Here is a 24,323-nt window from a genome sequence, read left to right on the forward strand (position 1 = left end):
TTTCAATAGGCTACTCTGTCACAATTAAAACAGTTGTAGGCTGAGAATAAACTGATTTATGGGTCTGTTAACATTTTAATAAATCGGCATCAGATCTAAATGGATGTGAGTGTTTCTGTGACTTCCTGTACAGACTGAAGGCTGCTAGCATTTTGGTAAAATTATATTTTCCCACAACCTTTCACCACATAGTTCTTTATTATGGAACAACAGGGTCATTGCCATTAAGAGAAAATCCATTTTTAAAGCTGACTGGTATAACAAGGGTTTAATTTTTGTGTATGACTTATTTACTCCAGATAGAAACACTTGTTATCCTTTGAAGATTTTTCCGGAAAGTTAAATGTTACTGTTTCAGGAAAAGGGTATGACCAAATCTGCAGAGCAATTCACATTCCTTTATTTTGTATGGTACAAAGCAGCGTACAATTTTCTCTGATTTCACCTGGTTTACCCTCTTTAAAAGTCGGTGACGTTAACTTGATGGATAAAAAATATGATAACAGAATGATTAGCATGGTTTTTAAACTAAAAAACATTGGAGGACTTCAACTCATGCTCTGTACGGGATAATATTAAGGTCCCTTTAAGGAAGAAGTCCTTTTCATTTTACTTATCATGTCCTGCTGATGTTGAGACTCATTTTAAAATTGTGTCAGGATATACTCTGTCAATAATTTCCTTCATAAAATATTTAGATTTGAACCTTCTGCACCTTTTGTTCCTCAGAGGTTGAAACCATTAACCATGTATTTTCAAATGTTCATGTGTAACTTGGGTTTGGTCTTATATTTCTTATATTCACAACTGGCTGTCTTAAAAATGGATAACATTCCATCATTTAGTCACATTGATATGGCTCATTTCATGGTTAACCTGGATGCAAATATTTCAGGTACTGTTACATACTTGTCATTATTTGGAATAAATACCACGTTCATACTTGTAAGTGGAGAGGATGTACTCCCTCTTTCACTGTGCTTATAAAAAAAAAACTTTGCCAACTACTTAAAGTCGCTGAAATATATGGAAAAAATGAATAGTAAAGCCAAACAAAACAAAGCAAAACAGAACTAAAAAACGTAGCCTTGCCTTGTGCTTTTTTGTTCACCTGATTGTTTCTATTTATTTCGGCTGCCTTTTTTGTTTGCGCTTGTGCTGTAGCACCATGTCGACCATTAATATTAATTTCTTTTATCCTTTAACTTGTATTTCCCGACTTGTTCTCTTCTCCTTGTGATAAATGAAGTAAGGAAAAGAAAAAAAGACTGAAGGCTGCTGGGCTGTAATCTGCCGGAAATCTGTAACCCGCCTGATCTCGTCCACTTTCCAGCCGCAGTTCATCTCGAACGAGCCTGAACACAACGCGAGATCTCACCAACTGTCATGGCGTCTCCCTTGAAGGGGGATTGGTACTGGAGAAAGTAGCCGCTGTCATTTATTACATTTCTCCCGTATAGCGCGCAGCTAACCCTGATTGAAGAGGCTTCTAGGAGCGGATAGTTATAATGGGGACTGTCCATGCTAAGGTAAACTGTGTTTCTTCCTGATAGCTGGCCTTTCCTATGTTTCCGACCATGACCTCCCAGCCAAGTGAAGGCTGCAGACTGAACAGTGTTGTACTCGATGTACTGTCCCACACAGCTGGACACAGAGACAGGAAAGTCAAGTGAACATGAGCTTACACTGGACAACTGTGGACGGTGACACGATGCAGCTTTGCATTAAGCTAACTTAAATGTCCGTACTGCTGCTAGTATAGACTGGGCGGGATCTTTATATCACATTTTCTGAAACAATAGTTCATTGTGATGATATTTAGCGGGTTATTTGTGCTTGCAGATGATATTTACACAGAAGAACATCCCAAGAAGCCATTATATGAGCCCGGAATAGAGTCATAAGTTCAGAAAATGTTTTTATTTTTTTATAAGGCGGGTCGATCACCACCTCACAACAAACAAACACCCAACAAGGTCCCCATATCAAAATTCCTATTCATCTTAAATTCACTAATTGTGATAAAAAGTTGACCCTGCTGTCCAAACCTGTGTGAAATGACTCACCCTGTCATATGCAGTGACCTTTATTTGTCGTGAGACATCAGTCCTCTTTTTTAAGCCCCACCCACTGACTTTCCTGCCCTTTCTCTTCCATGACAGCTGCTCTTTAAAAGTGCCACATATATTTGTGTGATGTCGTTGTATTGAACTGTGTGAGCATAAGCTTAAGTCTTACCTTACCTCGCTTCATATTCTCATTCAACACATAAACGAAACAAAATATAAACTTAGACAGTGCCAGTCTTAATATATTTTTGTTTTTTACACACATACACACACACACACACACACAGCTGATCTGGCACTGCATTTGAAAATGAACTTTCTTTGTTTTAGCTCGCACAGGTGATGTCACTTAAAGCGCTATTGTGTTTATAATTTTTTCAGAGTCTGGATCCTCTCCCGATGCATGGCCGGGACTTGGGTGTCCACCCTGATGACTTGATGGAGCCTCCAGAACCAGAGCAGGAGTCCAAGCAGGAGATCCTAGAAAACAAAGATGTGAGCGATAGCAGTAGTTATAGTATCCAAAATAAAATATAGATACAATAGTATTTACTTAAGCAATGACCAATAACTTGAAAACAGTAGTCACATAACTAGACTCCGTAATGAAACCTAGTTTACAACTCCAGAAAGTAGGTCAAACCTTAGTTATAACCAGTATTGGACACATTTTCCTGTTGAGTTGGCCAGCCAACTTGAGCTTAATACTTTCTAGAGATTCCCAAACTAAATAAATACCCCAGATATAAATGCGAAACTGCTTAGCTAGCTCAGTTTTATTATGAGTAAGATATCTGCTGGGGGAAAAAAATCCATATTCAGATTAGGGATGCAGTGCTATGAGATTTTCGTGGTACCATAACCATCTCAGAAAACAAAGCTGTTTCACGGTACCACAGAATTAAAGTATTTATATTATTATCAGTCAGAAATACCCTTAAAGGACTGAAAACAGAAGGGTTATTGTTGGTTGAGCCAATGTTTTATTACTGTAACTGAAACTTGAAACCTTTTATTTTAATGGAAGTATATGTAAAAAGTCTCCCCTTTGAAAATAACTCAAATATAATTGAGATTCTCCTTCCACTTGCATTTTTTTTCTTCAATATCGTATAAGCAAATGGACATGGTATGATAAAAGTAAATTTCCATATCACAGTATATCTTAAAGGGAAATTTCGGTTTATTTCAACCCGTCCCCTATCGTCCTAAATTTGTTTCAAGTGACTAGTGACATAGAAATAATAGTTAGCATGTTAGCCGTTAGCCTAGATACAGCCGTAGCGTCAGACCTGTTAAAACGTAAGTGAACGGGCATCCCTTCAAGTGCAAAGTTAGTCCACTAAACAAGCTTTTTTTCCACAAAGACCGCCTCATATCGTTAGGATAAATGTCAGAGAACATATAGAAAACAACATGTAAACGTGTTGTCCTTCCTTACCAGTGTGCTGCCATGTTTGTTTATCCCTCTAGCTCTGCTTTCCAAAGCGCAGCCGAAATATATCTTGCCAGCTCTAGATAAAGCCCAGCTGGATACTAACGTTACTGCAGGTGGAGGTGTCTTGTCCTCGGTCACATCCAGACCTTGAAAATAAGGCTGCAACCGGTCCCATTCCTTACAACAGAGGCATTCCTCTTCTGTGGGCACTGGGGCACAGCATTCACAGGTACACCACCAATCTCCAGAGCTACGCAGCCTTGTGGCAGCCATTCCTCCCCTCTCGTCCTCTAACGTTACCTGTTGCGCCTCTCTCTCTCTCCTCCTCCTCCTCCTCTTCCGTTCAGGCGACCGTCTGGTTCTGCCTTCCAGCTGTTGCCGCTTGTTCAGGCACGCTATGAGATCGCTGCTTGTTCTCGCGATATTTTGGCCACGCTTTGGAAAGCAGAGCTAAATTGTAAACAAACATGGCAGCACACCAGTAAGGTAAGACAACACGTTTACATGTCATTTTCTATATGTTCTCTGACATTTATCCTAACGATATGAGGTGGTCTTTGTGGAAAAAAAGCTTGTTTAGTGGACTAACTTTGCACTTGAAGGTATGCCCGTTCACTTAAGTTTTAACAGGTCTGATGCTACGGCTGTATCTAGGCTAATGGCTAACATGCTAATTATTATCTGTATGTCACTAGTCACTTGAAACAAATTTAGGACGATAGGAGACGGGTTGAAATAAACCAAAATTTCCCTTTAAATCTGGTAGGCTATGTTGCTGCAACCCTAATTCAGATTTAGTTTACATCTGCAGACTTCACCAGTATTTTTAAGCTAGTATAGCACCTTGTCACCAGCACAGCTGATGGGGGACGCCAGAGGATGCCAGACATTTCCAGTAACTCAAGCATTGTAAAGTCCAAAATTCACAATTAATTAAAAAAAGATAAATGTCATTATTTCCAAAATCCACAACGTTTTTATTAATGAAATAATGAAAAGAATTTAATGAAATATTCTGCCTCAATTTATATTAGATGGCGTTCAGCCATTTTATAAAACAACTGAGGTCACACTCTGGCTTGCTGCACTCCAGGGAGTTGACTTCCAGTGTGCTTCTAAATATTACATATCAGGCTATATATTTTCAGGATTGTGACAAGTTTTTCTGTAGATTTTAGCCCATATACATAAACATATATAGAGCATGTGTGTGTTCATTATGTACCAAGGCAGAAGCAGCAGCAGCCTCATCATCTTCCAACCATATATTGAAACTAAGTCTGCTGATAAATCAAAATTAATAATAAAATGATCCATTTTGTAGCAGTTTTGTAGGCTTCTGGTTTTTGCTCCAGCTCTGGAGGTAGGACGTTGATATCTCTAACACTCTGCAACTCACACCAAAACTATCTAGACTGATACATAGGAAACTGTCCATTTAAGATGATTTTTCACAGGTTACAGGTTAAATCCATTTTAAATGTGTTAGTATCCCTATATAATGATGATAGGAAAGTAATCCAAGTAAATATCTTTGATTGCAGGTGGTTGTCCAACATGTCAATATCCAGGGTCTTGGAAGAACTAAAGAGGACCTGCTCGGTTATGAGATCTCCGATGTTTTTCATGCCAAAAACCTCATCGATGTATGTATTTATGATTGTACTGCACATTAAGGCATGAGAGCACTCTGTCAGGTTCGGAAAAGTTTTAAATTATGTCAGGTCCAGAAGATGAGGGTTCCAAAGCACAGAGCTCTGTTTCTGTCATGGTTGTAGGTGATGAAAAAATCTCATATCGCCAGACAGAAGTTGCTCCGCCTGGGAATCTTTAAAGAGGTGGAGGTTCTAATCGATACATCTGAAGGTAACTCATTCAAACCCAAATGTGAAAAAGAACATTTTCTAATATTCCTTCATTGTGAACAGTGGCAATAATAGAAAATCAAAATGTGGCAGCAGATGTTTTAATCGTGGCAGGCTGCCTCAAATAAATGAATCTGTTGGAAACCCTGTGTTAGACAATTTTGTAGATTACCTGCCAAGGCTAGCACGAGGTTTTAAAGTAGAAATAGCGATATTTAAATTCACCAGATCAGTACATACAGTATATTTTGTGAGAAGTCTTGTTTTGAGATGATATGAGCACTTAGTGTTTTTCTATGGGATAATGGCCCTGTGATGATGCGGATTCTGATTCATTGTACCTCCTCAGGTTCGGATGCTCTGCCCAACGGTCTGGATGTAACGTTTGAGGTGACAGAGATAAAAAGGCTGACAGGAAGCTACAACACCATGGTTGGCAACAATGAAGGAAGCATGGTGAGAGAAACAGCACCGATGTACAACTCATGTCAGTTTTCTTTTTTATTATTCAATTTTCAATTCAATTCACTTCAATTCAATTTTATTTATAAAGCCCAATATCACAAATCACAATTTGCCTCACAGGGCTTTACAGCATACGACATCCCTCTGTCCTTATGACCCTCGCAGCGGATAAGGAAAAACTCCCCAAAAAACCCCTTTAACGGGGAAAAAAAACGGTAGAAACCTCAGGAAGAGCAACTGAGGAGGGATCCCTCTTCCAGGACGGACAGACGTGCAATAGATGTCGTTCAGAACAGATCAGCATAACAAATTAACAGTAATCCACATGACACAATGAGACAGAGAAAGAGAGAGAGAGAGATGCAGGTAATGACAGTAGCTTACAACAACATTATTGAAAGTAATAATATTATAGTTATAGTTCTGGCTACTGCGGTACAATATGGGCTGGAGTTGGAGCAGGACTGCATTGCATAGTGAATTAGAGGATGTACACATGCCATGTTGTTTGTGCCCTCAAATTAATTGTTTTCAATGTAGATGCGCTGTGGGTGTGGCCAAATGCCAGAATGATGCTGTCACGACGTGCACACATTACGGAGCGCCTATTTTTCAGGCCGGGACAGCTGCACCCTGGGATAAACAGAGCTCAACTTTCAGACCACAGTAGCGCGCACTGTATGTCAGGTGACAAGGACCAACCAACCGCGTTAATACCAATCTGTGATAAATGTGGAGTTGAAGTTAATAATTTTATAGGACTATCCAGAGTTTTACATCTGTACTACTGACAATATTTTAGGCCTGCACACTTAAAAAACAGTGCCTAGAAGAAGATCAGCTCTGCACTCAGGATTTTAGGTCAGTAGGCTATGACACTGTGCTTGTTAAGATTGCTAAGGCCTCAGACGCAGCCCGCTTCTGCGGTCTTGAAAGTTGACTTTGAATAAGCGTTAAAGATGTGGCATGCGTATGGCCCCTCAGGGTTTCTCTTGCACACATGCAACCCCAGTTCCAAAAACGCTGGGCACTGTGTTAAACTTAAATATAAACACAATGCAATGGTTTGTAAATCCTTTCCAACCTATATTAGACTGAGTACGGTACAAAGACAAGATATTTAATGTTCAACCTGATAAACTTTATTGTTTTTTGTAAATATACACTCATTTTGAATTTGATGTCTGCAACATGTTCCAAAAAGTTGTGTGTTTACCACTGTGTAACATCACCTTTCCATTAACAACACTCAGTGTTTGGGAACTGAGGACACTAACTGTTGAAGTTTAAAGTGAGATTCTTTCCCATTCTTGTTTGACTTACAACTTCAGTTGCTCAACAACCTGGGATTTCTGTTGTCACGTTTTGCACTTCATAATGTGCCGCACATGTTCAGTGGCAGATAGGTCTGGACTGCAGGCAGGTCAGTCTAGTACCTGCTAGGAGTGTAACGATCCATCGATCTGGATCGGTATATCAATTCAATGGTCAATGATCCAATGTCATAGATGCAAAGTGAAAACATCGATTCATTTCATCATCTTTAGGGTATGGTTTTATTTTTAAATTTTGTCACCGTCAAATGGCAGCAGGCGGATGGCAAGCAGCCAAGAGAAAGATGATGAAGTGTTATTTACTTGGGAATAAATCAGCAGTCTGGAAATATTTTGATTTCTGAAAAAATATGGGTCAACAGATAGAGCACATACCATATGTAAACTATGTCGTTACACGATTAAACACAACTTAGTGTTGCCTGTCTGGCCGAGCATCTCGCTCCGCTAACTTCTTGCAGGAACACAGCAACGTTAGTCTTGCAGCAATAAGCAGGGATGTCCCTGAAAAAGATGTCATATGGATGGCAGCATATGTTGCTCCAAAACTTGTATGTACCTTTCAGCATTAATGGTGCCTTCATCTGAGAGTTACCCATGATGCCATGGGCGCTCACACACCTCCATACCATCACAGATGCTGGCTTTGAACTTTGTGCTGGTAACAGTCTGGATGGTCCTTTTCCTCTTTAGCCGGGAGGACATGAGGTCCATGATAGACTGGTCAGATCACAGCACACTTTTCCACTTTGTGTCAGTCCATCTCAGATGAGCTCAGTCCATGGTGCTTCTGGATGTTGTTGATATATGGCTTTCACTTTGCATAGTAGAGTTTTAACTTGGATTTGTAGATGCAGTAACAAACTGTGTTTCCTGACAATGATTATCCCAAGTCTTCCCGAGTCAATGTAGTAATATCCTTTATACATCAGAAAACAATGGAAAACACTCTCTGATTGGCTGCCAGGTGTCAAACTGACTGTATCTGACCAACTTATCAGAATCGTGTTATGTTATAGGTGGCAGGACCAAATTGTTGGCATGTTAAGCCCAAGACAGATTTGATCTTAAACAATTAGTCACTTAAGTGAATAGATTAATCCATAGGCATAGAATATGGGGTCCACGCCGAAAAAAACCCATAAATGTTGCAGTTATTTTGACAATATTAAATACATTATTTATTGGTGCATAAAAATTAACCAGAATGCAGGAAAATTAAGTGATCGATGTTTAAAATTTTCTGGTGGACGACCCTGAACCCCCCATTTCATATCTAATTTCGTGCATTCTGGTCAATGTTGGAATGAAACCTACGCCCTTGGATTTATGGGTGTTAAAAACAATTGCTAACTCAGTTTTATTTATTTCATAGCCATAACAGGATATTTTGTTTAAATGTTAATAGACAATACTGCAGACATTTAGACATGTCATAGCAGAATAGCTCAGGTGTGTTCAATAGCATTAATAACAGTTACAATTCATTTCAGTGTGGATGGATGTGGTTTTGTGCATGCTGGCTCACTGACACTGCTTACTGGGACACTTGAATGAAGTGGAAGCCTCATTAGTACGTTATTGGTTGCACCTGTGCTTTTCCTGCTGTCACAAGTCAAATATCAACTGTGAAAAAGCCCTCATCATCATCATCCTCATCATCCCAGTGAGTTTCAAGTGAACTACATTGGAGGAATCTGGACACATGGTGCTTTAACAGACACACAAAAATCTATAAGTCTAAATGGTCACAGTGCTAACTTGATATCAGCTAAAAGTATTTGTTGGGTCTTGCAGGTGCTGGGTCTGAAGTTGCCCAACATGTTGGGTCGAGCCGAGAAACTCACCTTCCAGTTCTCCTATGGGACCAAGGAGACATCATATGGCCTATCCTTCTTCAAGCCCCAGCCTGGACACTTTGAACGCAAGTAGGGTTGCAGTGGTATTCTTTCACCGTATACCATGGTATAAAAATGGGTGGTTATCATGTCCATTTGCTTATCTATGGTATTGAGAAAAAAGCAACTGGACAGAGAATCTTACTTGTGTGTGCACATCCCATTTCCTCCTTGATTACTTGTCAGTCTTTTTCACAAACATTTCTTCTGAAAAATGTTTTGAAGTTTCAGTAGTAATAATGTGTTTGTTAAGCCAAAAAAATACCCTTATTGTATTTTTATGCCTCTGCAGTGATGATAGCCGTGGCCGGAGGCATTATTATTTTGGGTTGTCCTTTTGTCCATCCCATCCTTGTGAACACAATATCTCAAGAATACCTTGAGGGCATTACTTCAAATTTGGCTCAAATGTTTACTTGGACTCAGCAAGGAACTGATTCGATTTTAATGGTCAAAGGTCAAGGCCATTGTGACCTTGTACCTGTCTCATTCTCATTTATTTATTTATTTAAGCGTTTATTTGGAAGGGACAATGCATATTGATGAACATCAGTAAATACATCTGTAAATATGTCGGAGTTAGCAGAACTGCTAATTTACATCTGTTGTCCCTTGGCTGGTCATAAACATGATATCTATCTAACACCTTAAGAGAATTTCAACACGAACACTAGGACTGAAGAGCAAACCGATTAGAATTTTGTGGTCAAAGTCCAAGGTTAGAGTGACCTTGCAAAATATGTTTTTGGCCATAACCCAAGCATTCATAGGCTATTTATGCCAAAATTTCACACAGAAGTCTACTACAATAAAATAAAGAAGTAATGGCATTTTATATCCAAAAAGTCAAAGGTCAGCTTCACTGTGACATCACAATGCTCTGCATAAAATACTTGTCGTGCCATTATTCAACGTCATATTTCAGGAACAGAAGGGGAGACATTTGGTCAGATACTGAATTGGTGACAATAATCTTGGGTGTCCACCATGAAACTGTGCAGATTGTATAGATCCTCTGTGCTGCCAGGGGGAAGATGTGTGTGAAGCATCAACGTTTCCACAGACATGGATGTAAACAACATGGGTAGACAACAAAACATGGAAAAATATACTCCAGGTTGAAAAATACCCAAGTTACCATTCAAGGGTCATTGTAACTGATAATAATAATAATAATAATCATCATGAGATGATAATCATAATTGTGTAATACAATATACCATGAAACCGTGATTTTCATTTAGATGTTTAGTGTACTCTAAAAATCTTACACCTGTGCAGTGCTAAACGCAATTATGTCATTTGATGTTCTAAATAGTCCTTTGATTGTGCGTCTAAGTAAGTGGAGGGATCCTGACGACATGAAGTGAATGCAGTGCTTTCAAGACAGCTGATTCTCAAATCTTGGATTGCCAGTTCTAGCTTTAATTCACCACCAGCGTACGGTTTTGGTGTAGAGTTTTTTCACACTTGGTGTCCTTTGTTTCAGCCTCACACTCAACTTGTACAAAGTCACCGGTCAGTTCCCATGGAGCTCCTTAAAAGAGACGGACAGAGGAGCGTCTGCAGAACTCAATGTAAGAGGCTGCGTTGTTTTCTGTAATGAAAAAAAAAGAGGATTTAGAAGGAGAGAGAGGAAGAGTTGCTGAATCTTTGTGACTTTGTGGACATGCATGCTTTGTATTTGTTCACAGCAGTGTGTAACTCCAAACTGCAACACACTTGACACACACAACTGTTGTACCATGCAGGAGGGACATATTATTTGCAAGAAAAAGTGTAACTGGTGTGTTTGTTTAAACTAAAACCACCTCAGCTTAAGTTCTCCATCTTCCTGTTGTCCTGCAGTTTCCTATCTGGATGACCAACCACACGCTAAAGTGGGAGGGTGTATGGAGGGAGCTGGGCTGTCTTGCACGCAGTGCGTCCTTTGCCGTGCGAGAGGAAAGTGGACACTCACTGAAATCTGCCCTCTCGGTACAGCCTGGAGCTTTCTCCACTTCCTAGTACACCCAACATTTTAGAATTTTTTTGTTTTATACAATTTATTCTCTTTGGAAAACACATTTGTTTTCCATTTTGGCCTTTGGTGTATATAATTGTCTGGACATGTATATGAGGGTTATGAAAGCATTTTGTCCACCACAGCAGTTCAACAGAACTCCTGCTCTGTTCTGTTTGTTTGTTTGCAGCACACTGTGTCAATCGATTCGAGGAATTCTGCCATCTTTCCCAGCAGAGGTGCCTTACTCCGGATCAACCAGGTAAGTGTGCACACTTATGTCCATGGATCTGCCTCACATATCAAAAAATGTGCAAATAATATCTTACAGTGTGAATTCACTGGTCATTTAGTCACTAACTGATTTAATACATGAGATTTGTTTTCTGCTACTGATGAGAAGACAGGTTCTTTCAAGTAACTCGTTTTATGGTCTTTGCCCCATCTGGCTCAGGAAGTGTTTGCTTGTCATTCTTCAGCTCAGAAGATGTGCACCGTATCAGTCTGGAACTAGGCCTGTCACCATAATTACGTTATCGACTTAAAGTACTGTATGTGGGCTTGACCTACATCCTTTTGCTGCATTTTATATTGCTTGATGTTTTAATTTGCATGTTTGTTTACATAAGAATTTCACCAACATTTTAGCCATCATTTGTAGTCTTACACTCTAACAACTTCATCCTCTACTCCACATGCACCATACAATAGATTAGTTTTTAGATATGTGAAGCAATACAGTTTCACACAAAGAGTACAACGTGTCAATATCCGTGCTCCTGATGAACCAAAGTTAAACATCAAAACGTGTATTGAGTAGCTCTTGTGTCTTGTCTCATATATGCAAGCAAGCCAGCCAGCCAGCCAGCCAGCCAGCCAGCCAGCCAGCCACACACACACACACACACACACACACACACACACACACACACACACATACACACACACTCACACACACACACAGAAGCATTCAAATGCTGAATGTACAACGGTGATGTGATAAAACACTTTTAGTGGCTGAATGGCATCCAAAAAAAGTCTTGGTTTTATGTTTCTTTAGGATTACATGACAAAGAAACAGTGGATCTGAAATCTCAACTTCTTCCCAGCTCATTGCTGGTGTCTTGAAACTCAGCACAGTTCGGTGAAGTTTTGAGACATTAATACTGAGCTAGTGGGACATTTGGGGAATTGCGGTAAATAGCAGAAAATGTATTTGTTGTGTTGTTTCTCTACCAATAAAGACATTATGTCTGTATGCCCTACAGGAACTGGCTGGGTACACAGGAGGAGACGCCAGCTTCTTGAAGGAGGATTTTGAGCTGCAGCTCAACAGACGGCTCTTCTGGGACTCTGTAAGCCAGAAATAAATCACTGTAGACCTTTTCAACATGACTGGCCTCTCAAAGATGCAGCACGTCTCTTGGTGTTTTGTTTTGGTGTTTTGTAGTTGCCTAAAAGAACCACCAGTGGGCGACAAAGCAGCACCAAATTAGAGAAACTTTCCTGTTTCAGTGCCTGTTTGAGTACATGCCTGTTCAGAATGGGCTGACTGCTCAGCCTGTGGTATTGCTCTTTGCAGCTTTCTCAAGAACTTCACAATCAACACTAAGCAAAACACCAAGGCCCAAAACAGCTATTGGTTTATTGTGATGTTTCGACATGAAAAAAAAATGTAACTATTTTGCGATTCTAACTCACTGTACATTGAAATAACATAAAAAGGCCCTTTAAGCACTTAAAAATTATACAAGTCAACAGTATACTGCTACCTGTGTACATCAGAGGAAAATATTATACTGAAAACATTGTACATTATACTACATTTACTTGACTGAGACATGTTACTGGTTACACTGCAGATTCAGATTTTACTCACAAAATATAACCATGAAATTATGGTGCACTGGTCATTGGTCATTAAACTATACAGTATTACATTTGAATTGAAAGCCCCACCATGCACAGACAGTAAGTAAGTGTAAGTACATTGTACTGATAATTCCTCTCTTTCACCCTTCATGATAAAGCTGTAGTTGGTAACTTTTATAAAAAATAACTTTTTGTCATATTTGCTGAAACTGAAAGTAGTACATGCGACAAATAATATTTGAAAAATATCACGTTCCTCCTCATCCTCATAGTGCTCCTGGTAGCATTTGTAAGAATCCACAGAGCCTGAATGAAACCAATCAGAGCAGAGGACTCTGGAACGCAGCTGTCAATCATGTTAATCACGGCTCATGATCTGCAGTGAAACTGTCAAACTAGGCAGCGCTGATCAAATATGAATCAAGATTCTGTTACCGCAGTGCCTATTTCTCCTCAAATATTTTCACAAACATTTTTTTCACAAGCGTTTTTTCAGCCGAGTGTGAAGCAGTTGGGATGAGAGTCAGCACCTCCAAGTCTGAGGCCATGGTTCTCTGTCGGAAACCGGTGGATTGTCCTCTCCGGGTTGGGGAGAGTTACTGCCTCAAGCAAGGGAGTTCAAGTATCTAGGGGTCTTGTTCATGAGTGAGGGTAGAATGGAGCGTGAAATGGATCGGCGGGTTGGCGGGAGGGAGCTGAGCCGGAAAGCAAAGCTTTCGATTTACTGATCCATCTACGTCCCAACCCTCACCTATGGTCATGAGCTCACCTATGGTCATGAGCTCTTGGTAGTGACTGAAAGAATGAGATAGCGGATATAAGCAGTGGAAATGAGTTTCCCCTGTGGGGTGGCTGGACTCAGCCTTAGAGGTAGGGTGAGGAGCTCGGACATCCGGAAGGAGCTCGGATTAGAGCCGCTGCTCCTTCACATTGAAAGGGGTCAGTTGAAGTGGTTCGGGCATCTGACTAGGATGCCTCCTGGACGCCTCCCGCTGGAGGTCTCCCGGGCACGTCCCACTGGTAGGAGGCCCCGGGGCAGACCCAGAACAAGCTGGAGGAATTACATATTTCGTCTGGCCTGGGAACACCTTGGGGTCCCCCAGGAGGAGCTGGAAAGCGTTGCCGGAAAGAGGGATGTCTGGGGTGCTTTGCTTGGCCTGCTGCCCCCGCGACCCGGCCCCGGATAAGCGGATGAAAATGGATGGATGGATGGATTTATTTAGTCACTTGCTTTTGACAGAACCACTGTGGCTATAGAGTAGAATATCATGGATTTAATTAGCGGGTGTATCTTGGCTGTAATGATATTAATGTGTAAAGTTGGTATGGTAACAAAAAACAAACAAACAAAAAAAAAGCCTTAAGTTGAGGTTGCTTCAAATTTGACAGAGTACATCCTTGGGTCCCCAGCAATACACCTGCCAAGTGTGAACAAGATCATACATGTCTACAGAGATTGCTTGTTTTATACTTAGATTAGATAAAGGAAACAATTTGTGTCCCTTCAGGTCTTGTCTGCTTCTCTGTGGGGCGGGATGCTTTATCCCATTGGAGGACAGCCGTCCTGCATCGCTGACAGGTACATCTGATTTATCCAAGAGCAGCCACCTGGCTCTGACACATCAGACACACTCTAGCTGCTGTAAAATCCTCAAAATCCCAACTCTTCACCACTTTTTTGGTGAAGAGATTGCTCTCAAAATGCTAAATATCAATTTAAATCTAGATGTATTTAATTACCAGCTTCTTAATGATAACAAAGCTGATCATTAAGAAGCTCTACATGTAAATGGACGCATTCTTTTAATTTGTTAGTATTCGTCCCCCAAATATTTCCAGTTTTTTTCCTTAGTATTTTTGTTTTAACTTTGTGATATTAATGATCCTAATGTTTGAGACAATGCTGCACTCTGATTGGATGATTCAGTGACACTTATGTTGTGTTCAGGTTCTACCTTGGAGGTCCCACCAGTGTACGAGGATTTGGGATGTACAGCATTGGGCCACAGAGTGAAGGTAGACACCCCTTAGACTGTCAGTCATAGAAACCTTGAACTCAAGAAATTGCTTAAGAAGGTTTTGGAACAATAATCAGCTGTTCCTTAAATTGAGGCTGTGGTTAAACCATTTTGTGTCAGAAATGATGGGGAGAAGGGGACAAACTGGTTTACTTTCCCAGACTATAAAACAGGACAAGCAGCTCCTCTCTTGGAGAAAGAAAACATTTTATCAAGACTTCAGAAATGCACAGAAGAAGTAAACAACTGAAAAGGAGTACATATGGAGCTGCAGCTGAGTGTGTTTGTAAAGTTCAGCAGCTTACCTTGGTTTGATACTCTCTCTCTGTGTTCCAGGTGACTATCTGGGTGGAGAGGCATACTGGGCAGGTGGTGTACACCTCTACACTCCACTACCCTTTAGACCAGGCAAGGGCGGCTTTGGAGACCTTTTTAGAACCCACTTCTTCCTCAACGCAGGCAACCTCTGCAACCTCAACTATGGTGAGTGGGCTGAAAATCCTACTAGATGCATTCAGTACCTGCTGAAATGATCAAAACACTCAATACGTTTAAGAAAATGGATTTATTGTGTTAGTCTGATTAAAACCAGACTTTTAAACTACATGTATGCATGTTAGTTCGAGTGAAATGTGATTGGGAGTTGAAATCGTCCTGCATGTTTGCAGTCAATCTGACCCAAACTGGCCTAGGTGCTTTGCGCATGCTCCACATTTTCCGCCCTGGGCTCTGTCCCAGAAGTCGAATAGCATTAAATGCATTATCGGAGAAGAAGCTGGTAACAACATGGCGAAATCTACATCCAGAGCCATGCATTTCTGGATGGACCCCTTCCCAGTAAAGAACTGTAAAGCTAATAGGGGTGGTAATCACCAGAGGATCCACGATACTTAAGTCACGATACAATATTATTGTGATTTTAAATATGTCGCGATATGCTGAGTACTGTGATCAAATATATTGCGATTTATTACTTTATCAAATGTAAATTATGTCCCTAAAGGAAAAACTTTGTCAACATATTTTGTATCTAATAAGATAAAGTTTTCAGTCTGTTCATCTCACTTCAGTATTTTTTTTTTTTTTTTTTTTTTTTTGCAGCAAAATGTATCTAGTGACTGAAAAAGCAATTGATTATATTATTCTAGTAGGCTACCTAAAGTTTAATTTGGATTTGTCATATCCATAATTTATATAATAAAAAGTCTACACTACGATATCGCCACATAAAAATATTGTGATACCATGCTGCAGCGATTTGTTTTTTTGTTTTTTTTTACACCCCCACCTCTACTAGCTTACTGTAGCTTACTTGTTTGTCTATTGTTTGGTCTGTAACATAACAGGTCAACAGGAAAAAGGTCCAATACTAACAAGCTGAAAGGGGGCATATCACTCCCTATTGTAGCGGAGTTGATCATACTTGGGCCAATAAATTGATTCCCTTCCCATGCTTATATACTGGGACAAGGACAGTAGTCCAATTAAAAGGCCTAGTCGAGCTATAACCATAGCTCCACTTAACTGTGCATGTATAGTAAATGTACTGACTGTAATGTAGAAAACCGCTTTAGACTAATACATGCAGTATACAAAAAGATACTTTATAGAATAAAAAGTACATATTTTCATTTAGCTTAGACACACTTAAATTGTTTTAGTGCATTTTTTTTTAAGTCTTGAAAAAATGTATATGACACTTGGAGAGGAGGCTGTATCCCCAGGTGGGTTGTAACATTTTGAGTGTTGTGTGTGCAGGTGACGGTCCCCGGGCACACCTTCAGAAGCTAGCTGAGTGTATTCGCTGGTCGTATGGAGCAGGAATTGTTCTGCGGCTCGGGAACATTGCCAGACTGGAGCTCAACTACTGTGTGCCCATGGGAGTACAGAGTGGAGACAGGTGCACTGCTATTCACTGTCACATCTGGGTCCAGTTGTTCACAAGTAATCTGAGCAGATTTAGGCTTTTGGATTGGATCAAATCTTGAAAATGGTTTGCTCAGAGGAAAAAAAAGGATTCTGAAATCGGATTAGTTCATGTTATCTGATCTTGGCTTTGATCTGGATTAAACCATCAGTTTTTGTTGTTCAAAACATTTTGGCAGGATTGGGATACCTTTGATCTAAGAAATCAGGATTATCCTGATCCCAGCAGAAGGGTGGATTCAAGGCGGATTTCAGGAACAAAATGTAATACACCTTTGAAATTGGTAATTTATATATCCATTATATTTTGGACATAATTTTTTTTAGTATGTAATGCAGCTGCCCTTAAAAAAATGCATATCGTTGCGTGCAGTATGCACACAATCAGGACATACTACTGTCTCATAATGTTATGCCCTGAACTTTGACCCTCTTGCTTTTGTATCCGTTACCATGGAGATAAAACAAATGCCACCTGGGCACTGGGTTCAGCCTGGAAAGCTCTGCTGTTTTTACTTTGCAGTGTATGTAATTTCGCTATAAGTTATAACTGCACAGATTGCAGATTCTAACATATTATTTTTTGCATACTGCATTTGACGTACTCTGTATTGGGACATACTAAATCTTTTTCTGATCTACTATATAGTTTGGTAGCATGGGGACTGGAACGCACACAAAGATGCGCAAAGATCTCTGTTTTGCTATCTATGCCCGTAAGCAGCAATTTCAGCGTTTATGTTGGCTGACTTGAAACCAGGCTGGTGTATTTATTTATATCAGACACCCAGTACCTAAAACTGCAAATACAAGGGTTTTCATCAGTGGGCTATTGGGATGAAAAATAGTGACTTAACTGATTTGAATATAAAGAAACTTTAATTTAAAAGAAGATCAGTCTGATCCAGATTACATTTTTTTGAACAACTGGGCCCTGGATATAACAGGACTAAGGTCCATTCATGTTTTTTATGGACATTCGTTCGGACAGACGTTTTAGATCTGTGGTTCTCGACCTTTTTGGGCCAGCGCCCCCACATCCATAATCCAGAACCATTATCGTCCCCCATCAGTTAAATAAGAGACTTATTTGACAATGACAAAATCCACATAAAATTGCTTCACCAGTTACAATTGTCAAGGAGTAAATCACACAAGAAAGCCACAGGGTAATAGTTAATAGTTTATCTTTTTGCACAATTAAAACACAAAAATGTAAGAAAAAATTACACATACAGTGCAGGGAGAGGCAAAAAACCCAGAGGACTTATTTGAAGCGTCCACCTAATAAAATTATTTCCATTGTGAACCTTTTGGGGGAGGCAAGATGCTCGCAAATACAATATCAGTATAGTAACATACAGAAATAAAAGACATATTACAAGATGACGCTGTGTTAGTTTTAGCAAGGTTCCTGTTAAGAGGAAGTATTTACTAACCATTTCTTCAAAGTTTGCTTTAAATTTCTCTCTGCTTCAGTCAGTTCCAGAGATACTGGCAGTTTATTCCATGACGCTGCAGCCCTTAATAAAAAGTTGTTTTTGCCCATTGAACTTTTGAATCTAGTAAGAATAAAATTAGTTGGGTTGCGTCTTGTTAAAAAGTTGTGATTGTCCTTGAAGCAATTTAAGTTGCTGGACAGATACTTGGAGACCTCTTTCTAAACAATTTTATTTATAAAGCCCAGTATTTATTATGTGATTTTGGGCCGTCCCAGACGAAAGATGACCAACGTGAAAGAATTGTGGCAGTATCTTTTGTCATGGCTCAGTGGTCCTACGGCGCTCAGTGAGAGAGGTTCAACGACGGCAGTTGTCATGTTGCTGCAACCAAAGACAGCCTGGGATAAAATTCTGAGTGTCAGAAATTTTGGATGACCTGATAACTTACCAATAGAAATGCAGCATGAAATGACACACTGATTAGTGTGACAATGCTAAATGCTAGTAGATGCTAATAAATACACTTCGAGCTCTCATTGCAAAATCGGCTTGCCAAGTTGGCCTCCTCCCCAACCATGACCACATTCTCCTCCTCCTCCTCCTCCTCTTCTCCAGACTTTTTCGACACACATAAATGCAACTATAGCCAGGGCTTGATAAATATTTCTTTTTATGTTTCTCTTGCCACTACAGTTGCGTACATGGATGACGCACGCTGATGATGTTTTGTTCTTGCAGATTGACATCAATGATCGTACGTCATAGCCTGCAATTTAGTAGGCACTGTCATCGTACAGTCTGCATACATCAAACTTGTACCCAAGTTTATTAGATCTATGTCGCACAGTGTAGCTGTACTATACTTAAAGATTGCTAAAATCTCACAGTAGGAGGCTTCAGTCCCAAATGGATTGGTAAGACTTTTGTTCACAAGAGGCCAATTAAGTTGCAGAAAATGTGCTAAATCAAGATGGATATGGGGAGGTTACTTAAACACAACCCTGATTAACTTATTTTGGGCAGTCTGAAGTTATTTTTTTATGTGCTGTGGTGTACTGTTAAACCAGGAGGTGGCAGCATAGTCAAAATGTAGGCTAAGTGTCTCCCCTGAATATTGATGACAATCATTATTCTGTGCTATATCATGAAATAAGCATGTAATGAATGTCAAATAACAGATTTCATTCAACTTAGGCCAGTCAGAAAGCAGTAATTTGGCACTGGTGCCAAACAAGAAGCATCTAGTAGGACATTTATTTCCTGCATTCTGGTAAATTTTTAAAAACCAATCAATAGTGGAAATGTCTTTATTTCCGTAAGGGAAAACATAAAATTCAGGCAGCAGGTGACTATTCAAAATCTACTATAATATAATGCAGTAAGACTCTCAGACATTCTGTATTGTTATCTCTGTCGAGTCAGCACACATAGGCAAGATTTCCTCTTCTACTCCCTCTTCCTGTGTGTCTTTTGTTTGGGGAGGTAACCTCTTTAAATGTGCGCAGCCATGACACATTATTTCATTTTAATACATTTATAAACCCCTGGACTTTAATAGCTCATATATTTGTTTTTTCCCTAAGATTTCTGCTCATGTTCTGCATATTCAAAATACATCCAACCCATCTGTGTTCTCGGAGAAGTTCAATCAATCAATTTCAATCAATTTTATTTATAAAGCCCAATATCACAAATCACAATTTGCCTCACAGGGCTTTACAGCATACAACATCCCTCTGTCCTTTGGACCCTCACAGCAGATAAGGAAAAACTCCCCCCAAAAAAAACCCTTTAACAGGTGAAAAAAAAACGGTAGAAACCTCAGGAAGAGCAACTGAGGAGGGATCCCTCTTCAGCAGCACAACCACACACATCACGCTATCCAGGCACCGCTGCGATATGAGTTAATCTGAGAGACAGTGGAGCACAAAGGCTCCGGAGAAGAAGCCGAGTTAGTGACATCCAGAATGGCCGGGTTAGCTAGATGCAGTAATAGGATGAGAGAGAGAGAGAGAGAGAGAGAGAGAGAGAGAGAGAGAGAAGGTGCCCGGTGTATTATAGGGGGGTCCTCCGGCAGACTAGCCCTAAGTCAGCCTAACTAGGGGCTGGTACAGGGCAAGCCTGAGCCGGCCCTAACTATAAGCTTTATCAAAGAGGAAAGTCTTAAGTCTAGTCTTAAATGTGGAGATGGTGTCTGCCTCCCGGACCGTAACAGGAAGATGATTCCACAGAAGAGGAGCCCGATAGCTGAAGGCTCTGGCTCCTGATCTACTTTTGGAGACTTTAGGGACCACGAGTAACCCTGCGTTCTCAGAGCGCAGTGTTCTGGTGGGATAATAAGGCACTATGAGCTCTCTAAGATATGACGGAGCTTGACCATTTAGAGCTTTATAAGTTAACAGTAGGATTTTAAATTCAGTTCTGGATTTTACAGGGAGCCAGTGCAGAGAAGCTAAAACAGGAGAAATATGATCTCGTTTCTTAGTTCCTGTTAGTACACGTGCTGCTGCATTCTGAATTAGCTGGAGAGTTTTTAAGGACTTACTAGAGCTACCTGATAATAGAGAGTTACAGTAATCCAGCCTTGAGGTAACAAAAACGTGGACCAATTTTTCTGCATCTTTTTGGGTCAGGATAGGCCTAATTTTCACAATATTACACAGATGAAAAAATGCAGTCCGTGAGGTTTGTTTTAAATGAGAATTAAAAGACAAATCTTGATCAAATGTAACTCCGAGGTTTCTTACAGTAGTGGTAGAGGCCAGAGCAATGCCATCTAGAGAAACTATGTCATCAGATAAAGAGTCTCTGAATTGTTTGGGGCCAAGAACAATAACTTCAGTTTTGTCTGAATTTAACATCAGGAAATTGGTGCTCATCCAGGTTTTTATGTCTTTAAGGCAGTTACGGAGTTTGGTTAATTGATTACTTTCTTCTGGCTTCATCGATAAATGCAACTGTGTATCATCCGCATAACAATGGAAATTTATAGAGTGATTTCTAATGATGTTACCTAAAGGAAGCATATATAGAATAAATAGGATTGGTCTGAGCACAGAACCTTGCGGAACTCCAAAACAAACTTTAGTACGTAAGGATGATTCATTATGAACGTCAACAAACTGAAAACAATCAGATAAATAAGATTTAAACCAGCTTAGTGAAGAACCTTTTAGGCCAATTAAGTGTTCCAGTCTCTGTAGCAGAATTTGATGGTCAATAGTGTCAAACACCACACTAAGATCTAATAAAACAAGTACAGAGACGAGTCCTTTGTCTGAAGCAATCAGAAGGTCATTTGTAATTTTAACTAGTGCTGTCTCTGCTATGATGCACTCTAAATCCTGACTGAAATTCCTCAAATAAATTATTTTCATGGAGAAAATCACACAGCTGGTCTGCGACTACTTTCTCAAGGATCTTTGACATAAAGGGAAGATTAGATATTGGTCTATAGTTGGCTAACACCTCTGGATCCAGGGTGGGCTTTTTTAGTAGAGGTTTAGTTACAGCTACCTTAAAAGACTGTGGTACGTAGCCTGTTAATAAGGATATATTGATCATATCTAATATCTGAGTGTTAACTAAAGAAAGACCTCCTTAAGTAGCCTAGTTGGGATGGGGTCTAAGAGACACGTTGATGATTTAGATGAAGAAATCACTGCGGTCAATTCTTGAAGAGAAATTGGAGAGAAGCAATCAAAATTTAGAGTTTAGATAGGTACTATCTGAGGACAGGAGGTCATGAATTTTGCCTCTAATAGTTAGAATTTTGTCATTAAAAAAGCTCATAAAATCATTACTGCTAAGGGCTAAAGGAATACAAGGCTCAATAGAGCTTTGACTCTCAGTTAGCCTGGCTACAGTGCTGAAAAGAAACCTGGGGTTGTTTATCTGGACGAGACAAAGTTTAGAGAAGTGGCTGTGCAATATTCTTCATTGGAGGTGAATAACTGAAACTATATATAACAAAGAGTAAGGGGAGACAACTGTACAGACCACTGACCTATAGATAAGGCTTCTTGCTATGCAAAAAAAACAAAAAAAACAACAACCTCTCGGATGAGAGTGCATTTTTTTCATCCAAGCTTGCCTGTCCCTCCTTTGAGTGCCCCTCTCTGTCTGTCTATAAAGTACAGCTGTGTTTAAAAATAGGATAGCTTTCTTCCTTGACACGTTAAATGAACTTATGAGGGAGTGTGCCCGAAGCACCGGAGTACACCGTTCCAGTGCAAACACTGAAAAGCAAGCAATTCAGAAAAAAAAGTCTTGTCTTCAGCAGGGAAAGCCTCGTCGAATGAAGGCTTCAGATGATGGTGCTAAAAGCAAGTCTAATGATGCAATTGTGAAAATGGTAATGTAGAATTAAACTGGCACTAAAAAGCAAACACACGAAACCCCCCAAGAACACCTCAACATCTCCCTTTCAAAAATATTGCTTCCAGCATCCCCGACTTTGTCTGAACACCACCTAGATGGTTAAGACCCCCACTGAGCAATGCTATTTTAGATGAAGCAGATTAGGATGAACCAGTTGTCGCCCAGATTTTGTCCCCATACAATCCAAAGTTTAGGCTTTTTGCTGCAAAATAACGCAGCAGTGTAAAAAACTTGTTGTCAGCTCAAGTTCAGCCCGTGTAGAAGTTATCTGACAATAACTGAACATCTTACAAGTCTTCTGTAACTCACTTCTCCTCTCTGATTGAGGCTAGAGACTATATTAGCTGTAGCTATACTAGCTATTACACACCCAGCTCTGTTCATAGTCAAGTTGCATTGTGGGTGATATATGTGCCAGGTTTTGACAAGGAAGGAGAATGTATGGAATACAATAAGAGGATATCTCTGGTTCTGCAGCATCGATTTTGATCTTGTTTTCAAAATGCTACATACAGCTCTGTGTGATATAAGGACATGTCCCAAGATGACATAATACTCTCTCTTCTCTCCTCTCGTAGGATATGTGACGGTGTCCAGTTTGGAGCAGGAATCCGCTTTCTGTGACCTCATCACCCTTCTGCTCTCAATACTACAGCAGAGGCTGTGATGTGAAAAGGGAGAATGTCTTGTTGTTTGTCACCTGTAACTTGTTGTAGAGTGTGTAACACTAGCATGGGTCCTATGTTCCAGGGAAACGTGCCTGACCCCCCAAACCCTCCTTTAATATTCACCAGTCAAGACTTTGAAACAACGAGGTGCCAGTGCTGGGCCAGAAAACTAGTGAAACTTTTTTACAGTACAAACTGAATGGGCTTGAGTAAAGTAACTAGGTATAAGGTTTCCTTAGCGGCATCAAGAAGACACGTCAACAACTTGGGCAAAAATGAAAATATCTTACAAATTCCAACATGTCAGCGCTTATTCTCTTCATTCAATCACAGAATTATGGTTTTGTTTTTTAATCTTAGCCATTGTTTCTCTCTTCTTGCTTTGAATGCTCCAGCACTGGCACTGTCCGTGTGGAAAGTCATCTACCAGTGATTTCACCCACTGTGTTTCCTGTGGTGGCACAAAGTAAATTATTTTCCAGAATGATAAAATAGATTTTGGGCATGTTCCCTTTTTGCCTTCCAGGACTGCTCCTCATCCAGGAGCACCATTTGTTAATGATTTTGTTTGACAGTATACCACACACTTTTCTGACCTGATGAGTTTTGTTAAGTGTTACTGTGTTATTGAATGATTGCAGTAGCAGCGAGGGGATGGGCCGAGACAAACCAGCACTTTTTAAACCAAGCAGCGGTGTTGGGAGGGACGCAACTCTGCCAAAGTAGTTTGTTGAACGTTGACGTGAAAAACGGAAGATTGATCTCTTGAGGTGGGACACCCCCACCCCCACCCCCCCACCCCCCCACCCCCCCGAGCAACATCCACCACCAGTGCTCTTACTGTTAGTCCTCTTTTTGATGTTGTTGAAGATATTCACAAATAAATCACAGCTGCTCTCCTGGTTTGTCTTTGGATCCTTTGTGATTTCTGAAATACACATTTAGG

General features: G+C 40.1%; 1 protein-coding gene across 1 annotated transcript; it reads left to right on the plus strand.

Moving 5' to 3' along the window:
• The first annotated feature begins 1,344 nt into the window (after positions 1–1,344).
• samm50l (sorting and assembly machinery component 50 homolog, like) lies at positions 1,345–24,273 on the plus strand. Its single transcript, XM_049567093.1, has 15 exons — positions 1,345–1,529; positions 2,451–2,564; positions 5,052–5,153; positions 5,286–5,373; positions 5,722–5,828; positions 8,969–9,099; positions 10,559–10,646; positions 10,918–11,046; positions 11,262–11,333; positions 12,340–12,426; positions 14,452–14,522; positions 14,892–14,959; positions 15,298–15,444; positions 16,720–16,861; positions 23,288–24,273. The coding sequence occupies exons 1-15, from the start codon at positions 1,509–1,511 to the stop codon at positions 23,331–23,333; spliced, it is 1,413 nt and encodes a 470-aa protein (XP_049423050.1). The 5' UTR covers positions 1,345–1,508; the 3' UTR covers positions 23,334–24,273.
• Positions 24,274–24,323: the final 50 nt, after the last annotated feature.

This window comes from Epinephelus fuscoguttatus, linkage group LG22, assembly GCF_011397635.1.
Source record: "Epinephelus fuscoguttatus linkage group LG22, E.fuscoguttatus.final_Chr_v1".
NCBI lineage: Eukaryota > Metazoa > Chordata > Actinopteri > Perciformes > Serranidae > Epinephelus > Epinephelus fuscoguttatus.

What these genes read in the sequence shown, in the direction of transcription:
- samm50l (XM_049567093.1), top strand. Translation starts at nt 1,509, where the DNA reads ATGGGGACTGTCCATGCTAAG. An exon ending in ATGCCAAAAACCTCATCGAT is followed by an intron (nt 5,154 to 5,285) that starts GTATGTATTTAT and finishes TCATGGTTGTAG; the next exon opens with GTGATGAAAAAATCTCATAT. An exon ending in CCTGGACACTTTGAACGCAA is followed by an intron (nt 9,100 to 10,558) that starts GTAGGGTTGCAG and finishes CCTTTGTTTCAG; the next exon opens with CCTCACACTCAACTTGTACA.